This window comes from Amblyraja radiata, chromosome 24 (genome assembly GCF_010909765.2).
Source record: "Amblyraja radiata isolate CabotCenter1 chromosome 24, sAmbRad1.1.pri, whole genome shotgun sequence".
NCBI lineage: Eukaryota > Metazoa > Chordata > Chondrichthyes > Rajiformes > Rajidae > Amblyraja > Amblyraja radiata.
This window is the reverse complement of record NC_045979.1, coordinates 30919538-30942046: the sequence shown is the minus strand read 5'-3', so window position 1 is coordinate 30942046 and position 22509 is coordinate 30919538. Positions and strand designations below refer to the sequence as shown.

The window sequence follows — 22509 nt, the reverse complement described above, 5'->3', positions numbered from 1 at the left end:
CTGCAACGGCAACTGGTCGACGCTGGGCACTTTCTCTCTCGCTTTGAATTGTGGGAGATTTGGCCGCCATGGCTGTCCGGTCGCTGGGGGCCTCACAAGTGGAACAGCTTAGGGCCTCTCTTCATCTAAATCCGGCACTGTCTGAGGGGCACTTTTTTTGGGTGGATGGAACAAGATGCCAAAGGAGGTGGTAGGGACGGGTACAACCAGTGTTTAAAAAGCATTTGGATTGGTGCATGGTTGGGAAATGAACAGAAGCATCTGGGCCAATTGCAGGAAAATGGGATCAGCATTAATGAGTGGGGATAAACGGCCTGTTTCTGTGCTGTATGCCTCTGACGTTATTACAGCAACTCTAAATTACTTTTACTCTAGGTCTATTCTCCTTTAATGCTGAAATCAGCAACACCTGTGTTAATGCCAATATCAAGTAGGGAAGAAGCACTTTGCTTCTGCTGATTTTCCACTATACTATTATGGGACTGCTGTGAATATATTTGACCTTGACTCGGTAATTGGTGCACCAGACTAAAAGAGCATAATCGTTTAACTTATTTAACTGCTGTTAGTAGTTGAATATGTTGTAAGGAGGGCTTGATATGTGTCACCTGACATTTTGCTGATTTTCAGTAAGGTGATAAATAAAGTCCTGGAAATATTCAGCGTCTCCTGAGTGAGAAGTGGAATGGATGTTTAGACCCATGACTTGCCTTCAATGGTGAATCTTTTTGAAAGACTTTTGACCTCAAATATTGAAGTTTTGTTCCATATCCCATGGTATTGGAAGACCTTCTGAGCATTTCCAGATCTTCAGATGTTCTGTTATTTCCTACTTTCGGCCATCATGTTGTTACAGACTGGAAAATAAAAACTGCCCATAAACTTCATGTTTTCTTTAGAAAGATGTCGATCAACTTGCCTGCAGTTATTCGGGTGTGGTTGTGATCAATGCAGTAAAAAGAATGTGGGTAGATGGAAAGGCATTCAAAGATGATATTATGACAGTTAAATGATAAAATGTCACCCACATTTTCCTTTTACTGATGCTAATACGTAGTGCATTTCCTTTCATTTTCTACAAGTTAACATAGATAGATTGATCATTTTTAGTTTTAGCATGGAATCAGGCCCTTCAGCCCACTGAGCCCACGCAGCCCATCGATCATCTGTTCACACTAATTCTATGTAACCCCACTTTCTCATCTATGCACAAGGGGCAATTTACAGTGGCTAATTAACCTACAAAGCTGCAGGTCTTTGGGATATAGGAGGAAACCAGAACACATGGAGGAAACCCACGCGGTCACTGGGAGATGGTCATAAGGGATAGGAGTGGAATTAGGCCATTCAGCCCATCAAGTCTACTCCACCATTCTATCATGGCTAATCTATTTATCCCTCCTAACCCCATTCTCTTGTCTTCTCCACACAACCTCTGGCACCTGTGTTAATCAAGAGTCCATCTATTTCTGCCTTAAAAATATCCATTGACTTGGCGTCCGCAGCCTTCTGTGGCAAAGAATTCCACAGATTCACCACCCTCGAACTAAAGAAATTTCTCCTCATCTCCTTCCTTAAAGAACGTCCTTTAATTATGAGATTATGACCTCTAATCCTAGACTCTCCTGTCAAACGCTCATCAAACCTACTCATTCCTGGGATCATTCTTCTGCACCTCCTCTGGACCCTCTCCAGATCCAGCATATCTGTCCTCAGATGGTGCCCAAAATTGTTCACAATATTCCAAATGTGGCCTTACCAGCACCTTATAGAGCCTCAATATTACATCCCTGTTTTTGCATACAATCCCTCTTGAAATAAATGCTAGCATTGAGTTTGCTTTCTTTACTACTGATTCGACTTGCAGATTAACATTTTGGGAATCCTGCACCAGCACTCCCAAGTCCCTTTGCACCTCCGATTTCTGGATTCTCACCCCGTTTAGAAAATAGTCTACGCCTTTATTCCTACTACCAAAATGCATGACTCAACACTTTGCTACACTATATTCCATCTGCCACTTCTCTGACCACTCTTCCAATCTGTCCAAGTTCTTGCTTTCTCTACACTACCTGGAAATTGTGCAAACTCTACACAGACACTGCTCCCGACGTCAGGATCGAACTGGATCTCTGATGCTGTGCGGCAGCAGCTCCAACATCTGTGTTACCGTGCAGCGCACACATCTCTCTGTTTAAAGCATGAGCTTCAAGTATTTTAAATTTGTTGAATAATAACAGTTCTAAAAATAGTGATATTTGTTGTAATTTCCTTTGTCCCTGTGACTTTCTCCAGGCGTTTCACTGATAGCAACTCTCCAAATAAGCTTAAAGCTGTGTCTGTATACCACCATATGATTTGTTGAATCGTGCTATTCAAATAATTAGATGCAAATTCATCTTATTTATTTTTAACTTGATAACTTCTATCCTCAGAGTGGCAATACCTTGCAGCTGTGTCAATTCATAAGTATCTTTGCATTGCAACTTGCTGTGTAATTACCAGGCTGAAGCAACTCAACTGCGTCTTGTCTTTGCAACCCACAATTCATAAATAATTCTCGACAGCTGTCAATTTTACAAATGTCACTCTGTATACCTTTCTATAAGATATGACATTTACCCAGTAATTTTCACCTGTCAATCATTCAATTCATAACCCAATTAGATCCCAATACTGAAGCTAAAAACAGAGATATTGTTCACGTGCATCTAGAGGAGATTAGTTTAACTTGGCATCATGTTCGGCATGGGCATTGTGGGCTCAAGGGTCTGTTCCTGTGCTATACTGTTCTGTGTTCTCTGTAGTACTGTGATTGCCTAAAATTTGAAATAAAAAGATAATCTGGAATAATCATGGTTATTCCAAAGAAATGAGCTTCAGATATGCATTTTTGTGTGATATTGTTAGCTTGCTTATTATCGATCAAATTCTGACACTGTTTTGAGATGTAAAGCTACGAATTCTACTTCTAAAACTTGTATCAATGGATACTTGAATTTTTAAATATTTTACTCCTATTTGGATATTTGTGGGCAATATTTAACAATTTCCAGTGCTAGATGTTTGTTTGTTAATTATTTAATATTTTGTTTCATATTATTTGTTTGGAAAGCCACTTTCCATTTACCAGCATTTCTTGAACTGAATATTTAATTGAATTCAAAAGATCATTACAAAATAAAGAGAGAAATAAATCATCTTTAGGAATGATGTTTAGTCCATAATTCCCCAGTCTATTGTGAGGTGTAAATCTATTGGACAACTCCATTTAAATCAAATCCCAAACTGCATTCCTACAATGAATTAACTAAAATGTAAGAGTTATTTGAAATGTGATGAGTTTAAATAAAATGATTGTTACGATGCTTCAGAAGTCGTGCAACTGCTTTAAGTGTGAGTGTGACTGTTGAATAGCAATTCGGATTGCTAGATGACTTGACTTTAATTTTTTATTTTTTTTTGCTCTTTGACAACTCTCATTTTTGGATACAGAGCTTGCTGTGGTAATTCTAGACCAGTACATTGAACGTATCGCAAAATTGAGGGGGAGAAAACCCTCTAAGGGATGTCCCAGTGGTGTGGACAATAATAACTAGTGTTGTACTGTACAAAGCGATTCGTTCTTTATGTTTGCTGGGTGAAATTGGCAGTAAGAGCACTATAATTGGCATCTGTATTTTCGGCCTTGCATGAGAAAGAATCAGAGGTTTGCAGCCCTGATTATTAATCAGAGGCGTTTTGTGTGGAATATCCACTCAGGAGTGGGTTTTCCATGGCCGATAAACATTTGCTTTAAAAAAAAAAAAAAAATCAAAAAAAAAATCACAGTTTTGAAAAGATAGTTGTGTTACTTCAGCCTCTAGAACAGAATGAATTAATATCAAGAGGGAGAAATCAAAGAAAGATGTTAGTCAGCAATCTTATCTACTCAAGAAAAAATGGTGAATTTTGAATTGTGGAGAATTCTAACAATTATTTTTATTTCAACTCTTCACATGAATCTTAAATTTTACTTAATTTGTTGTAAGAATGCAGTTGAGTATTTGATATTAATGGAGTTGCCGAATTGCTTTGCGTCCCACAACAGAGGGAGGAATTGTTGAACTAAGTATCTCTGTCAAAGGTTATTCAACATTATTTATTCCTCACTTTGTTTTGTAATGATATTTTGAATTGTTAAATGTTTAGTTCAACAGATCTGGCTGAGCAACACAATAAAACTGCAAGGTGTGATTTTGGTCCTGATGTCATCCGTATGATAGTTCCAGAGATGCTTACCATTTCTAGTGTGTCATTTGAGGAAAACACTAATTTAACTGAATGGGATTGTTAAGGAAATAGTGGGAATATGGAATTGAGACAGATCATTAGCTGTGACCTTTTGAATGGTGGAGCAGGCTTGAGAGGCTGAACAGCCAACTATTCTTCTACATGAAGTAGAGGCAGGTGAAGATTGAGAGAAATGAATTGATGTGCAGAGTTGACGTTTGAATGGAATTATGCTTAGTTGTGAGTCTTTCAGGAACTCTGGAAGGTTGGCATTGAAAGCTTTGGGCTTTACTCAAACCACATTGAGTGCGGTTATGGGCTGGCAGCTCAACTTGAGCACGTTAATGGAGTAATGGTTCTACTGAGGGAAAGCATTTTAGATTAATTCAGTGAATGATTATTTGGGCAAGCCTTTGATTGGGAGCCGGCGTAGCGCAATCTCTGTGGGTCGAGGCTTCTAGTCTTCTAAATTCTAAGTATGAGAGGAGAGGCGATGCAATTCCTAGGGCATGCTTTTAGAGAGAAGTAGTGCTTGTGGCAAGCATTCAAAGGATTGAATGGATATGGTAAAGGTGCTTTCGTAGTGCTTCAATAGGGTGAGCTCTCCGGGCGGTGGGATTGAGAACACTGCACACATTTGTTGGAACCATTCTTCATTGTTAACCTCCACCTGCAAGGGAAATTTAGCATTGTATGTCGCTTTAAAACTCTGTGTAAAATTCTTACATTATGATTATTATGTGTATTGCTGATTAAATCTTTACCATGCTCTGATTTTGGCTTTGACTATTTTTCTTCAGCTTTCCTTATTACACGAACCCATCTCCCTTCTGAGTAATTTGAATTATTAGGCCTGTTCTCTATATGAAACTCATCCTACTTTGCTCAGTATGAATTTCAGTGCCTGCGAATGGAAATGTCGCCTGTCACCATTTATTGATTCAGTTCCAGAATCCGGAAATAACGAATTACCATGTCGAAAAACTTGCATTCTACTGTCGATTTACATTAACAAAAGAGAGTATTTCAATTAATTCTTGAGATGAATAGAACATCTTTGTTGTAGTTATTATCTTTTGTTCTTTGTATTAGTATTGTGTTTTTTGGTAGATTTTTTTTTAAATCCATTGAAGGGACAGAAGGTAAGGACCTGCGCAATGATTATAGATGGTTGAACTATTTGACTGGAAAAGCAAAACAACTTGTTTTTGATTCCAAAGCTGCTTAATTCCTTTTTTTTAAATGCTGTCTTGATATGGAAATCCCACACTGAATCCATCTGTACAGTAGGCTAAGTAGTGCACCTCCCGAGAGAGAGAGAGTGAGAGAGAGAGAGAAAGACATTTGTGCCACGGGCTCTTGGTCTGAACCATTAAACTGAAAATGAATTCAACAGGGGAGTAGAACGCAAGAGGAAACGCGGAGAAATGTTGATATTTGCCCCAAAGGATTAATCATGAGTAAATACTGCCGCTGTTGAATTTAATGATGTGAATCTTGTGCAAAACAAATCAAATGCATAAAACCGCAGCGTTTCTGTTAATTTGCAGTTGCAGACCAACCCTTGAAGATAATAGATAAATCAAGTTCAGAGCAGCTCCTTTCTATTCTGTTTAATTCCGTGCTAAGTAATCTGTTTGAAGCATGGCATGGGTGCTTTCACAAGCAAAGCATTCCGACTGCAGTGATCATCTCACCCACACAAAAAGAAGTCTACTACATCTGGAGATGTGGTAGAGAAAGGAAAAAGCTGCACGAAAACAAAAGTGACTTCTGAGACATTTAGCCATGCCAGGGAACGAGGCTCTCCCATTTACGGCTGACCGATGTCACCAGGAGACAGTTACTGCTCTTCCTTTGCACAGCAACACGGTAAATTCAGATTATGTGGTCCTTTGCTGTAAATCTCCAGAGGTGGGGAAAGATATGATGGAGGGGGAAATTCAAAATTTAATTTGGTTCCTTTTTCTTTGAAATTTGTATTCTTGGGTATCATCTTGCACATCATAACCCCTGAGGGTTTTAAAATTGAATACATTTTTGAGCGATTTTGCCACATTCAGCTTGGATTCTTAAAATTTGAAATGTCTCTTATTTTGTTCGTGCATTGACTAGTTGAATTGAAGTTAAAGGGCAACAACACTGAAGCTATTTTAAAAGTTTAAAGCAAAATCAAAATTGGTGGATGTTAGTTATGGTATGGAGTTGTGGTGGAGGGGAAGGGGGGGGGTTGTGGAGAGGGTATCTGATGTATGGATGTTGTATCGCTTTCTCTCATTTTTCTAAGGGTTTTCTTGAAGTATGAAAGATTTTAATAGTGTATAAAGGGAAGTGTGTGTAATAGCATCTGTTGTAAAGTATGAAATTGGGATGCTCTTGATCAACAGTACCCGGAATTTAAAACAGTGATAATTTCTGACAGGGCCTTTGTAATTTTTCTGTGTAATTGTGTGTAATTGAAAAAAATAATAGCTTTGTAAATCACTTTATTATCCAAGTCCATCTAACATGAGATTTAAAAAAAAAAGTCAAATGCTAAATATTTGAAACTAAAATATTGCACGTTGATGGCACAGAAGTGATCCTAGACTTTAATTTGAAATGTTCTTCCTGACTTTGTTTTCTGTTGCATTCGAGATTAATTACTGGAGATATTGGTAAACTGTCTTGAGGACTAGGGTGCTTTGTTAAACATAATACTTCTATCACTTTTTTCGTTTACATAAGAAATCACCAGGGATTTAGAATATGCACCTTCCCATAATGGCCATAACTACATGATAGCACACTGCCGTATCATGAATTCAATTTTCACTTCAGAGGCTTCCATTGAAGTGCCGAGGAAGTGCTACATTGGAGGAAGTGCAATCTTTCAGATGAAAGATGAACCCAAGATCAGCCCTCCACCTCTATCCCTTAAAATGTAGAGGAATGCTCATGATCACTAAAAAAATGAAGGTAGAAACAAGGAATTGCAGGTGCCTGGTTTACAAAAAAAAGACAAAATGCTGTAGTATTCAGTGGGTCAGGCAGCGTCCCAGGAGAACATGGATAGGTAACATTTTAGTTTGGGACCCTTCTTTGGATCCAGTCTGAAGAAGTGTCCCGATCCAAAAACTCACTTCCATGTTCTCCAGGACTGCTGCCTGACCCACTGAGTTCCTCCAGCACTTTGTCCTTTTTATCGTTAAAAATTAGTTTATTGAATATCATAATATTTTTTTTACTCTTGACTCTTGCCAATTGTCAGTAGGGTGTTTCATTCCATTTATCAGTAGCTACACTAAAATTAGATAAATGGTTGTAATATATAGTCTATTTGTTTTATACCCATGTTGAAGAACTTGTATTTCCAAGAAGTGAATATTCTGTGGAATGCTGGAGGTTGTAGGAAGTCCCGATAGAAAGTTATAAAATTATGAGAGGCATAGAGATGGTAGATAGCCAGAACCTTTTTCCCAGTTTGGGAACATCAGATATTAGAGGGCATAGCTTTAAGACGAGAGGGGCAATGTTGAAAAAAGTGCGGTGCAAGTTTTTTATTTACACAGAGGACGGTGAATGCCTGTAATGCGCTGCTGGGGATGGTAGTTGAGGCAGATACTATAGTGGTATTTAAGATAGGCATAGGGATTTGCAGGGAATTAAGGTATATGGATTATGTGCAGCCAGTTAAGTGTTGGTTTTGACATCATGTTCGGCAGAGACATTGTGAGCCGAAGCGTTCTTGTGCTTGTAATGTTCTGTTCCATGGATTGACCTAGATTTGCTATAAAGAATAGTAACATGCAGCATGTCTTTTGTTGGCCTCTTTGCACGTGTACAATGTCTGCTGATTTCTACAGTTGCTCTCTTGATTGTCATAATGTGCAGCTAATCTCAATTGATCCCTTATATTTGTGTTTTTTAAAACCCAATATCCGAAGTAATACCTTGCTTTCTCCCTCTGACACAAACTTGAAGTGGTTTCTTATCTAATTTCACCATTGCCAGATTTATCTGAACTGGATAGAACACTACTTTCTGTCAGATGTGGTCACTGCTGTCATTTTCACTGGGAAGGTAAAATGGATACAGGCTCTTTTCCATCTCTTCAACAACTTTCTATTTTCTCCAGCAATTAGTGCAAGTTTTTTTGTACTAACATGCAAGCCACAAGGTCGGCTACGTCTGCCGAATCCCACTTTACCTTAACCTACTCTATCTACATTAACTACATCCTGGCCTGTTCTGAAACTCATGTCCCATCTCCTGGCTTTTTTTCCTTCACTGTCATGTGACACTCCGTTGTCCTGTTCTCAAATTGCTAAAATATTTTTATTTTGGTGACAGAATCCCCAATTTGAACAGCACCCACAATTGTCAGTGACCTCTGCCGACTGTATTTTTCTGGATTGGTTTTATTTTGTATGATTCCAATGAGTTTGCCATGGTGGGAGGCGAGGAGAATTAATTCAATACCCCCTTCATTTAAAATCTTAAGAGATAAACAATTGGTCAGATTTATTGGCGAAATGAGATTTAAAATGCTTCTTTGGACTGTTTATTCCCATGGAACCACTCATCCCTGCAGACATCTGCCAGTGGGAGCTCAGTTCAAGGCAGCATCTTCAAATTGCCAAATGTTTAACTTACGAGCATTAGCCAGGGGGAACCTGCAGGTGAATATAAATGTTTGCATCTCTTTTTACTAAATAATGGTTAGCGAGACCAAGACGGGTCCAGACCTGAAACATCACCTATCCATGTTCTCCATAGAAACTGCCTGACCCACTGAGTTACTTGAGTACTTTGTCTTTTTTCAAGGGACATGATTATATGTTGAGGGATAGCATCCCCCCCCCACCCCCCACCCCCCCCCCCCCCCCTCCCCCCCTTCCGCATCGTCCCTGCAACTGAACACTTTTTTCTCATTTCCAGTTCTCATGAATGGTCTTCAATTAAACCATTAGCTGTGTCCCTCTTCCCTTTAATGCTGCCCGCCTGCTGAGTATTTCCAAACTGTTGTGTGTTTAGTTTTCTGGCAACTGCAGTTTAAAAAAAAAGATATGTTCAAAGTATTCTTAAATCTCTTGAATATGCTGTACTTTTCAAAACAACTTGACTCCTCGATTTTATTCACAGAGATATAAACTACTAACAAGAGTCCTGAACGATTAATGAACATGTATAGAATCATCAGTATTTGCAATGATTGCATTAACCCAATCGTGGTACAGTCTTTCTAAACCAGAGAGAGACAAATAAATCCTTCGCTTCCTGTCACAAGGTGACAATAACAGTGACAAACACCCTTTGCAAAGCACAATGGCAATGTAAAGTGATACTGTAAAGTGAGCCATCCGAAGCCTTGCCTCATAACTTGAATTCAAAGAAAAGCTGTGTCCGAGTTAACAATAAGGAAGTTGGTGAAAGGAATACTTCAAAAGCTATATATGTCTGCTATATGTCTCATTACTTCAGTTTTCATAGAGCAGCACATTTTTGAAAAAAGCATTTGAAATTCAGCAGAATAGAAAAAGGAAACTCTCTCTGATGCAACCACATTTTGTCAAACCATTTGTATTGAAGCATACATGACGTAAATATTGGGAAATCCAGCTCATTTCAGCTGTGCCATGTAGTTTATAAGCGCATTTGCAGTGGGCAGTTATTATTGTACCTCATTTCTTGCGACATGCATCAACAATGTGTGACAAAGGGACTAGTCTGAATTGGTGTAGAGTTTGGATTCAGTGCCAAATTGGTGAAGTTATTGCACTACATGTTGTTGGTTAATGGACATGACTGTCCCATGAGATATACTGAGATTCGACTTTGCAGCCTCTCCTGCAACAAGGAGCTTCTGGATCTGAGCACTGCTAACGCTTTCTCATCATGTGGAGAGACCAGTTTAATGCAAGTAAACCAAAGGTACAGTAAATGTTTCCCCTCGACTAATTCTTCACTAATGTGTTTTCCACAGCAAATCCGAGGATTTAGAAGAGGACAGGACTCAAAGAGTGGAGGATGTTTCCAGGACTCGAGAGCCTGAGCTGTAGGGAGAGGTTAAGCAGGCTGGGAGTCTATTCCTTGGAGCGCAGGAGGATGAGGGGTGATCTTATAGAGGTGTACACAACTGCGAGAGGAAGAGATCGGGTAGACGGACAGTCTGTCGCCCACAGTTGGGGAATCGAGAACCAGAGGACATAGGTTTACGGTGAGAGAGGGGGGGGGAAGAGTTAATAGGAACCTGAGGGGTAACCTTTTCACACAGAGTGGTGGGTGTATGGAATGAGCTGCCAGAGGAGGTAGCTGTGGCAGGTAGTTTTGCAATGTTTAAGAAACAGTTGGACAGGTACATGGATAGGAGAGGTTTAGAGGGATATGGGCCAATTGCAGGCAGGTGGGACAAGTGCAGATGGGGCATGCTGGTTGGTGTGGGCAAGTTGGGCCGAAGGGCCTGTTTCCACTATGACTCTACATACATTGACGCTACTAAATATAGCTTCATTTTCCCCTTTACAACATATTTATTTATTTTATTAGATGCAAAACCTTGTAAATTTTTATGGACTGGTTATGCTGTTTCAAAAACATTGTTGATTTTGGGCAGTGTTATGAAATATCTTTTGAAAGATTCAAGGATTATTCATCATCAAACTCTATATTACTGGCCAAATAGAAAATAATACAATCGATCTAGACTTGGATGCATTAGATCAATGCAAATGGGTAGAAAAAATATGATATTATTATAGGTTTTCTGAGATTTCTGATTTTAATCAATTTAAACTGTTAGAATCTTACTGTTGATATTTTGTTTACAATGGCATTCTTTCCCAGTCGATGAATTTACATTTGCCCCAACATAGCAAAATCTTTCTGATGAAGCAGCAGCTCATTGAAAAGTTGTTATTATGTAAGATAATTGATGATACAAATGTAACTTGGGAATGGGGGTGAGATTTCAGCTGAAAGTCGTTATTGTGAAGCTTCATACACCACTTACACCATCACCCTGCAGGGCTTGCTCTACTCTTATCATTACTGAGGTAAAACATGTCCTCAATTCAGCAGAACTGATTTAATTTAGTTCGTAGTTGATAAGTTCACATGTCATAGGAAAAGAGTTAGGCCATTCAGCCCATCGAGTCTACTTTGGTGTGAATTAATTTATTATTACTGAGTTCTCTAAAGCTGTCAGTTAATATTTAGGGTATATTAATAGCAGTGGTGCCACTACATAACTCCTTGCTCAATAGACTCTCTGGAAAGACTGTCATTTACAGATGTCAGACAGAACATTAAGAGTCTACTTTGGCTCAGTTCATAATTCTCTTCTCTTGAGACAGAAGATTCAAGTCCCACACCTTAGGCTTGAGTACAAAAGTCTAGGCTGACGTTCCCGTTCAGTATTGTGGTGTTGGAGGCAGTATCGTTCAGGTGAGATCTGAGCTGTGGCCCTGACTGCTCCCTCAGATAGATGTAAGAGATTCTTGGAAACAATTGAACAAAGAGCAATGGTGTTGTCCCTTGTGTCACAGGCAAGATTTATCTTTGAAATAATATTATGTACAATGTAGCTGATGGTGATCACATTTCTGAAGCTGTGTTCAAACAATTTGACTCCATTCTTAAGTTTCAGCATCGACTACACTTTGGAATACTTTACTCTGATATTCGGAAAGGGATATGAAAGGTGCTATGTAAGTCTAAGCCAGTCAAGTAACAGTCTCACACTTTGGCGCAGACATCAACCAAAGCCACTTCTATGGAAACCTGAAAATGGTCAAGCTGATCTTCTATTTCACCTTTAAGGTACTTGGGTCAACAGATCAGAGTGATTCATGAACTTATAAATATTATCTTCCTCTGGGTACTGTCATCTTAACCAGTTCTTCTAATATTTGCTGAGCAGGAAGGAGGAGGAGCAAACCAAAAGTTGCAGGACATCGGGGGAAGTTTCTTAATAAAGCAATAGCATGTTTCCTGTTCATTAATGCTGAGGCACCAGACTACGGCATGAGCAGCTTCTGTCAGTTTGTCCAACTGTGCTTTCTCTAGGTGTAGGGACGAAGTGCAGATGCTGGTTTAAATCAAAGGTAGACACAAAATGCTGGAGTAACTCAGCGGATCAGGCAGCATCTCTGGAGAGAATGAATGGGTGACGTTTCGGGTCGAGACCCTTCTTCAGGTCGACACCCTTCTTCAGATCGAGACCCTTCTGCCTGACCCACTGAGTTACTCCAGCATTTTGTGTCGACCTGTACTTTTTCTATATGTTTAAGAAAGAACTGCAGATGTTGGATTAAACTGAAGGTAGACACAAATTGCTGGAGCTACCAGAGGAGGTAGTTGAGGCAGGTACTAATCGCAATCTTTGAGAAACAGTTAGACAGGTACATGGATGGGACAGGTTTAGTGGGATATGAGCCAAACGCTGGCAGGTGGCACTAATGTAGATGGAACATGTTGATCAGTGTGCGCAAGCTGGGACGAAGGGCCTGATTCCACTCTGCATGACCCCGTCACTGTCTATGACTCAATTTTGTTCCTCAGTGGTTAAAGATTGGTATTGTGGAAGTTGTAGGTCTTTTTATTGCTCATGAAATGTTTTGAGTTGTCACACATTGGTGTAAAATATACATGGTCAAACGATACAAATTCACAGTTGAATTTCTTCTAACTTCAATTTATGGTTTTGCACATTGTAGGGATAAAAATTTTTATTCACGTTGAAAGCTACTTACAATGCTATGTATTACACAAGTCCGTGTGCATATTATTTCATCTTAAAAGTTTTAGAATCTAATCAAAGGTTACTGTAATACACAGTAACCCATCTGTGGGAAAGGACTTTTGCTACAGCTGTGAAGCAGCTGTAAATGAATAAATGTGAGAGCATTTAAAAATCAAATGCATTCACTGTCACATACACCAAAGAACTACTTTACTTTATCGAGAATCCATGGTCACAAGAACTTGCATTTGCATATCACCTTTACCATTGTATAGCATCCTAACGTTCTTCAGTGGGACATACTCGCAGATATGTTAGAGATTGAACCACTTGAGGACATTGGGACGATTTAAAGGGACTGATGAAAAAGTCGTTTCGGAAGAGATTTGCTAAACTTCGTCAAACCTGCTGAAAGCACAGTATAATTTAGTTTAGTATATAGATACAGCTTGGAAACTGCCTCGTCGGCCCACCAAGTCTGCGCCGGCGAATGAGTACCCATACAATAGCTCTTTGTTATTCCAGTTTTGCATCCCACAAGCCAGGGACAATTTTACAGATGCCAACTAACCTGCAGTTCTTTGGAATGTGTTGGGAAATCAGAGCACATGGAGAAAATCCACGCTGTCACAAGGACAATGTGCAATCTCCATACAGGCAAAATTCATAGCCAGGGTCAAACCTGAGTCTCTACCATTGCACTACAGTGCCGAACTAGGGCGAATAATGGTGCAAGCAAAATTTTGGAATGCACAAGAGATCACTGTTGAAGGGCAGAGACATTGATGTGTGTTCGGCAGATAGTGGCTTGAAAGAAAAAGGGCTAAAATAATTTGACAACAAAATGTTTTAAATTGAACTGTTGCTGTGCCAGGAAGTAGAAAAGATTGGAAATTAAGAATCAATTTGCCCTTCTATGGCATCTCTCCTAGCGTGGGAAGTTCTAAATCACTAAAACCAATTAAATCAACTATAGACACTGTTCCAATGTGTATATATTCAAAATCAGAAATCTCTTTTTTTGAATATATAAAAGACCAAGAGACACATGAATGGTCAACATTGAACATCAGTTAAGATTAAACCATTCGACCCTGACTACGGGTGTTGATTGTGACTGTGTGGGTTTGCTCCGAGTGTTCTGGTTTCCTCCAAAGACGCACAGGTTTGTAGGGTTAATTGGCTTTGGTTAAATTGTCCCTTGTGTGTACGATTGTGCTAGTGTACAGGGAGATCATGGTCAGCGCAGACTCGGTGGGCCAAAGGGTTTGTTTTTGCACTTTATCTCTAAAACTAACCCAGACTACGTGGATGCCATGGATAAAAGAGAAGGCAAGAGTGTATGAATTAGTAATAATCAATTTTCTCAGACAGAAACAGGCCATTTGGCACATTTGGTCTTTGCTAATGCTAGTTGAAGAAACAGAAGAAATGGTGTTCAACTTTGTCGCTGTAAATTCATTCGATGCTACTTGTGAAAACTAGTTTTGCTCCAAATATTTTTGATGAGAATAAATGGCATGAAATTGAGTTTGGTTGGGCCATCTGGATAATAGATCCATACATGTATAAGAACAGATTTAGGCTAAGGTCATAAATGAATAATATTGTTGACCGGACTATCTCTGGATATCTTGACTTACATTGGCATTTTCAAGGAACGATACAATTTGGAAGGAGTGAAGAATATGTCCCTTACTACTTTTATTTTTCATTGCAGCTTGAAAAGGGGGATGCAAGTACACTCGGCCTGCCAGCAAACACAAGCTATGGTGGCTCGGACACCAACATCAGCCTTGAGGTTCCCGATGGCACCCCAGATCCCCATAAGACAAAAGCTGCTATCGACCATCTTCATCAGAAGATCCTGAAAATCACAGAGCAGATAAAAATTGAGCAGACTGCACGGGACGATAATGTAGCTGAGTACTTGAAGTTGGCCAACAATGCAGACAAACAGCAAGCCTCCCGTATCAAGCAAGTCTTTGAGAAGAAGAACCAGAAATCGGCACAGACCATAGCCCAGTTGCACAAGAAGCTAGAACACTACCACAGAAAGCTAAAAGGTAATGCTAACAGTAGTTAAGTATTTATGTATTAAGATGATATCGATCGCTGATTACTGCACCAGTCCTAACCATGTGGACTTGAGGTCGATTGGCCTGAATATTTAATAAGCACAAAAATTAAGGACGGCATGGTAACGCAGCAGTAGAGTTGCTGCCTTACAGCGCCAAATAACCAGGTTCGATTGTGACTACAGGTGCTGCCTATGTAGAGGTTGTACGTTCTCCCCGTGACTGCAAATTGTCCCTACTGTGTCAGATAGTGCTAGAGTGTTTGGGGATCGCTGGTCAGTGCGGACTAGGTGTGTTGAAGGACCTGTTTCTGCATTGTATCTCTGAACTAAACTAAACGTTTTACTGCATACAACCCATGCAGTCTCTGGTTCTGTTTCATCCTCTGTGAATCAATGGTCTGACAAGCTTCTTATTTTCTCATTGGAAATAAACTCTGTTAAGAGAGTCAAGAGTGTTTTATTGTCATATGTCCCAGATAGAACAATGACATTCTTACTTCCAGAAGGTCTGGGGGAAAAAAACTTGAATTTTAATTTGTTCTTCATCTCTACAACAATTTTGGATGAGCTAGAGATAACTGGTGTATTTTTGTTTCAATATGCAAGGGATTGGACATGAACCATTTCAGATTCCTGGTCAAAATTAATTTAAAAAATAAGAATTTCCAAATACCAAAGATATTTAATCTAAAATGAATGAGGGCATGCTGGAACCTGTCGCGTGTGCTCCTTCCTTTATTTCATTCAGTTTTTTTTCTTGTGCTTTTTGTCCCTTCCGAAAGTAGTGACTCATTAGGGTGTAAACCTGGCACCATTTGGATACCTTCGCCAGGATAGTGAACTTTTTGGATGGGCCTTAGATAGACACAAAATGCTGGTGTAACTTGGTGCATCAGACAGCATATCTGAAGAAAAAGAAAAAGTGACATTTCGGGTCGGAACCTTCTTCAGGCTGAAAGACAGAAAAGGCCGAAACAAAACATGGCCGGCAACAGATGACCACTGGAAGGGTGGAGTCCATAATGGCCCATTGTTGGCTGGGGATAACAAATGTGATAACGAGGGTTACAAGGATGCGAACAGTGGAACTGAGGAGAGAGGTGGGGAGGGGGGAGGGGGGGGGAAGAGGGAATGCAGGAGAATAAAAATTAGAGAAATCAACTTTTGACCGCTGGGTTGTAAGCTGCCCAAGCGAAATGCAAGTGTGTTGTTCATCCAATTTACGTGTGGCCTCACTCTGACAGTGGAGAAGGCCCAGGACAGAGAGGTCAATATGCAATGCGAAGGGGAATTAAAATGCTTGGAAACCAGGAGATCGCATGGGCCAAGGCGGATTGAGCGTAAGTAAACTGAGTTTGTTAATTTAGTTTATTAGTTAGTTTATTGTCATGTGTACCGAATTACAATGAAAAGCTTTTGTGCTATACAGTCAGCAGAAAGACAATACATGATTACAATCGAGCCATTTACAGTGTATAGATACACGATCGGGGAATAGCATTTAGTGTAAGGTAAACCCAGAAAAAGTCCGATCGAAAAGGATAGTGCGGGAGTCACCCATGAGGCAGATAGGAGTTCAGGACTGCTCTCTGCTTGTGGTAGGATGGTTCAGTTGCATGATAACAGCTGGGAAGAAACTCCCTGAATCTGCACGTGTGTGTTCAGTGTGTTAATGCCATCCTTGTGTTATGCTTTCTAAAAGTGTTTCCATGAAAGATTACAACTTGTTAATTATGAATGGGAATCTATGTTGAGTTAAATTGCACCTTGTGGCACAAAGATCATATATGAGTGAATTTACCTGATTCGGTGTAATCCAGAAATCATAGACATTTTGCTTGATCAAATGGTTATCTTAAAGCTTCTGCTATGTATGTTTTTTGTTTCCAAATCTGTACTATGCTTTTATTATGAGATGATAGGAAAAAATGTTTTCTGGACTTCCAACTGGTTTAAAGATTGAAATTAAGTTCAATGAAATGGAGCATCTTAATTTTGGTAGTTTAGTTTAGAGATACAGCACGGAAACAGGCACTTCGACCCACCGACTCCGCAACGACCAGCGATCCCTGCAATTAACACCATCCTACACACACTTGGGACAATTTACAGTTATACCAAGCCAATTAACCTACAAACCTGTGTGTCTTTGGAGTGAGGGTGGAAACCGAAGACCTCGGAGAAAAGCCACACAGGTCACAGGGAGAACGTGCAAACTCCGTACAGACAGCACCCGTAGTCAGGATCGAAAAACCGGGTCTCTGGCGCTGCAAGCACTGTAAGGCAGCAACTCTACCGCTGCGGTACCGTTCCGCCCCACAATTCATGTGTTTGACATTAGTTCTGGTTTCACTGCTGCCAACAATTTTTGAAAACCGAAAGCAGAGGATAAAGAGAATTAAATCTATGTTTCGTTCCCCACCCAGAGTAAAATGCTACTAAGGGAAATGGAAACTGAAACCAGGAATTTTGGGGAAATTTTTAAACTTTCATTCCAAATTATTTTGTTTACATTTCCTGTAATGCTGAATTTCAAATTAGACAATAAATGCGATTCAGAATTAGAAAGCAAAACAAAAATTGATATTCCTGAAGAATAATTAGCATCCTGCTGGAGCGATGAATTGCAGAATAATTATGGAAGTTAGCAAGTTAGGATTTCACTATGTGGAGCTATGAAAATTTTGATTTTTTTCCCCCAGTGATTATCTTTGGGAATGATGTTGTTTTTATAGAGTGAGAGAGAAGAGAGAGATGAGAAGATGCATTGATTACATTATATAGAAGAAGCAAGTCTTGCAGTAGCTCATTGGCATTTGCAACCATGTGTGTCTGGATTTGTAGATCTCCAGCTCCAGTGATTAAGTAACACTGCTAAATACTTGTGACTGCAGAGACTCTGATTACCTTTAACATTTAGCAGTTAGAAATCTATTTGTCTTTTGGATATACAAAATATCAGATTGCAGGGGATTTCAATGCTTAAATTCCTTTTTTAAACGTAAACTGGCTTATCATTGTTCAAGTAATCTGTCATTTAAAACTACATGAATCAGAATAAAATAAAAGGGATTGCATCCTTACTGGGGATATTTCCTTCACCTAGAAAAGCCAAAGAGCAGAAGGTCCGAGCTTTAATACAGTCTGCACTGAAAGCAGGTTAAAACAGCAGCTGGAATGCAGCAACTTGTATTTGAGTTAAAGGTAGCAACTTCAGATCGAGTTACTATTCATCCTTGGTATCGATTGTTGTCCGCCATCATGTATCTCCGAGTGGTTTTCAGCGAAAGAAACCAGATATTTTCACGATCTGAGAATATATACAAAATAACTACCTGAATAAGGGGTTGAATAGACAGAGCAAAAAACAGTGGTGGAGGAACCCAACGGGTCAGGCAGTATCTATGGGGGGAATGGACAGATGGTGTTTTGAGTTGGCAGCCTTCTCTAGACTGATTCAGAAGCAAAAGCAACTCCATTGGTTTTGAAACTACAACTGTGTGAGTTATGAGTTCCTCCAACACTTTGCTTTCTGCTTAAGATTCCAGTGTCTAAAATGCTTTGCCATGGAAGGCTAAGGAGGCCGTCAATGAATATTTTTAAGGCAGAGATAGATAGATTCTTGATTAGTATGGGTGTCTGAGGTTATGGGGAGAAAGCAGGAGAATGGGGTTGGGAGGGAGAGATAGATCAGCCATGATTGAATGGCGGCGTAGACTATATGGGCCAAATGGCTTAATTCTGCTCCGATCACGTGACCTTATGATCTGCTATTTCTGGTGTCTTCATTGAATGGATCGATGTTTGCTACCCCATTGTGTGTCGTTGTTCTTCACCTTGCTTTAAAAATCTGGAGAATGGTCTGGAGAACTAGTTTAACACAAATTTTAAATGAAATATCTGTGTTTTGATTTTGGGGAGTAGTGAATGTTTGTCAAAAGCTTTTTTGTGGTGTTAATCTGAACTTTAAAGCACATTTAGAGTGAGATGGGTGAGAGCAGAGATTGCCTGAATGTCTTTCTTCAATACTTGTCAATATGTTGGCGAGCAAGACATTTTTTATTTCCATTTGACAATTAAAGAGACTTTAATCGTAAATGGTGCTTTTTACTAATATAAATTAAAAAATGAACTTTTGCAGAGATAGAACAAAATGGCCTCTCGAGGCAGCCAAAGGATGTTCTCCGGGACATGCAGCAAGGTCTCAAGGACGTGGGTGCCAACGTCAGAGCTGGTATCAGTGGATTTGGCGGAGGTGTGGTGGAAGGTGTGAAGGGAGGTTTGTCTGGCCTTTCCCAGGTCACTCACACTGCCGTCGTCTCAAAGCCAAGGGAGTTTGCCAGCCTGATACGGAACAAGTTTGGCAGCGCTGACAACATTGCCCATTTGAAAGACACGTTGGATGAGTCGCACCAGGAGGAAGCCACCAGGACACTAAGTGGCAGTGCTACGCTGGTGTCCAGTCCCAAGTATGGAAGCGAGGATGAATGTTCCAGTGCAACCTCTGGCTCTGCAGGTGGCAGCAACTCTGGGGCAGGAGCTGGAGGCATGGGCAGTCCAAAGTCAAATACTTTGGACAGCCATCATAACAATTTTGATACTATTCTGGATGAACTTCGTGAAATTAAAGAAAGTCAGTCCCATTTAGAGGATGCTATGGAAGATTTGAAAGGACAGCTACAAAGAGACTATGCCTATATGACACAGTGTTTGCAGGAAGAACGATACAGGTATCTGCCTTTTATAATATTTTTGTATTGGTTTGTGTATCAGAAAAATAGATAGCTTCTTGAGTCGTTATAATTTGGACAGTTCCAGAAAGCCTTCTTATCCTTTCATTCTATAGGTCCACCACCGGTTTTACGGCAACCTTTGTTCCAGGTACTGCCGGATTATCCATTTTGTTGAGCCAACGGAGATCAGATAATAATGATACAACAGTATACCTCTGACCCACTAATTATACCCCTACTGTGTCTCAGAAGCACCATGGACTGCTTGAAACTTAAAACAAATATTAAACATGCTTAACCACGACACCGTCGCTTGGACTTTGCTTAGAACCCATAGCCAGGTTTAAATGTAAGCACAATGAGCTAAGAATAGCACAAAACCAAGGGTTCACAACCAACAACTGCAGATGTTAACAGTTTACTCTTTTGGGACGGAGGGACATGTCCCGAAAGAGCGCACACCACACGCAATGCCATCTGTGGCCGCTCAGGGAAGTTTGAGTGAGCTCTTGTGATTTCGTCCAGTTTAATGGAGGTGCTGGACCATCAGTTCACAAGACCATTCGGCCCATCAAGCCTACACCACTATTCAATCATGGCTGACCCATCTCTCCCTCCTAACCCCATTTTCCTGCTTTCTCCCCATAACCCCTGACACCTGTGATGGACCTGTACTCGCATCAGCAAGCATTATACTGACACAAGAAATTATGTTTCTGTTCCAAAATGAATACAGTACGTATATCAGTATGCTCATTCTCTTTCCTTTCACTACTGGTCATCATTGTTAGACGTGAAATGATATGCCCAGTGATACGTTCTTCAATTTAACGTAAGTAGACTTGCTCCAAGTTTACTGTGGACGATAATGGTGCCCTGTGACCTCTCTGGTATGATCATGTGATGGGCTGTGTTTTGAAAAACCCCTTTTACTCCATAATCAATTTAGCGCCTTTGTTTATCAGGTGCACCAGGGCTACTTAGGGTGCTTCTCTGATGGGCTGTATTGATGCTATATTTAGCTTAACCTAAGGTAAGAGTGGAGAATGTTTACCCAAGGCTTCCCCCTGATGATTATGATCCAGTGGCTTCTGCTGGGGTCACTGAATATAAGCTGTTGCACCATGGTGATGGATAGAAGGGTGACCTGTGATTGAGACCCTTGTGAAGTGAGAGGAAAAGTGATCAAAATCCTAGGAGATTTTGCAATCTATAATGTTCATATAAATTTGTTAACATTGTACCATGTGGTGGCAGTATTGTTCTCACCTTGGCTGCTGCTCTGATGTTTCTGGTTGGACTGATGTGGAAGAAAATTTAACCAACGATCGATGAAAGCATAAGATTCTAACCTTACCTCAGCCATATCACATGAGCTCACATACCTTGTTTCTCCGTGCTGTCAGTTATTTTGGGCTGAAGGCCTGTTTCTGTGCTGTACTGTTCAATGAATTTTGAAAAAGTAGAGTTTACAAAATCATCGGTTTAGATTGTGATATTTGTTTTCTCCATTAATGCAATTAGTAGATGGTTCGAGAACAGTGGTGGCTTTGAAATGATTAGTATAAGGCATAAAATGTGAGGGAAGTGCTTGTTAGCAACTTGCTGCCTGTAAGGATGGTGGGATCAGTGTCAGCCGGACTTGCAGACAAAGTGCTGGAGTAACTCAGCGAGTCAGGCAGCAATGTTCTGGGTTCCAACCTGAAATGTCATCTCTCCATTCCCTCCACAGATGTTGCTTGGCCTGCTAAGTTCCTCCAGCAATTATTTTTTTGCTCATGATTCCAGCCTTTGGGATCTTTTGTCTCCATCTGGAAGGGTAACTTGTGTTGGTGAAGAGGGGAGATTGTAGAGATTCACTGTGCCGGAAGGGGAACTGGGCGATTAGGTGGCCAGTATTGTTACAGAGTAGATACAAGGAACTCAGTTGGTCAGGCAGCGTCTCTGGAGAATATGGCTGGGTGACATTTCAGGTCTGAAGAACAGTGGTATCCATGACCCATCCAAGTTCTCCAGAGATGCTCCCTGACCCACTGAGTTACTCCAGCACTTTGTGTTGTTGTACCTTGAAGTGACTGATGGTGGTGCTGCACACCATGGGATATGGCAGTACTGTCATGCCAACATGATTGTTTTTAGCTGTTTTAGTGTGCTCCACCTAACCATGTGCATGCATTCCAACTGACTACACAATACTTCACCGAGTGCTCCATTATTTAACGGATATTTTATTTGGACCTGTGCCTGGTAAATGAAACTCAAATTTTTTTTTTTTCCCAACAATTCACATCCATTTTTAAAATCTGCCACTGCCTCCACCCAGCTTAATTTCCCTTGCATCTCGATCACTTTCATTTAATCACCCCTGCTTTTCACATTTTGTTTTGTTTTGTTTTTTTTCTTTTTGCTGTTCCATGGCTACGATTTCAAGTTTCAGTAGATTCTAATTGGTCTGGAAAGACACATTTTGATTCTGTTACAATATTTTGATTTCCCTTGCATATCCTCCACAAGGCTTATCAATCCAACCATTCTGTACCACAGCTTGAGTCTGGTAAGTACCCAAGGCCAGATGAAATTTATCCAATAATGCTGTGGGAAGCAGGGGAGAAGGTTGGGACCCCCTCATAGTTTTGCATCTTCACCTGCTATAGGTGAGGATCCAGAAGATTGGAGGATAGCTAATATTGCTCCTTAAGGAG

The 22509-nt window shown here is 40.2% G+C and overlaps 1 protein-coding gene across 4 annotated transcripts in view; it reads left to right on the top strand.

The window, feature by feature from the left end:
- Positions 1–22509, top strand: part of tmcc2 (transmembrane and coiled-coil domain family 2) — a 112031-nt gene that overhangs the window by 70956 nt on the left and 18566 nt on the right. For 2 of the 4 annotated variants that reach the window (XM_033042817.1, XM_033042820.1), the window contains 3 exons: positions 14715–15060; positions 16319–16414; positions 19216–19804. In XM_033042817.1, the coding sequence (XP_032898708.1) occupies positions 14715–15060; positions 16319–16414; positions 19216–19804 (1031 nt within the window). Of the gene's footprint in view, positions 1–5757; positions 6145–14714; positions 15061–16318; positions 16415–19215; positions 19805–22509 lie in introns of those variants that run through there. The other 2 variants (XM_033042819.1, XM_033042818.1) reach the window with 2 other exon arrangements.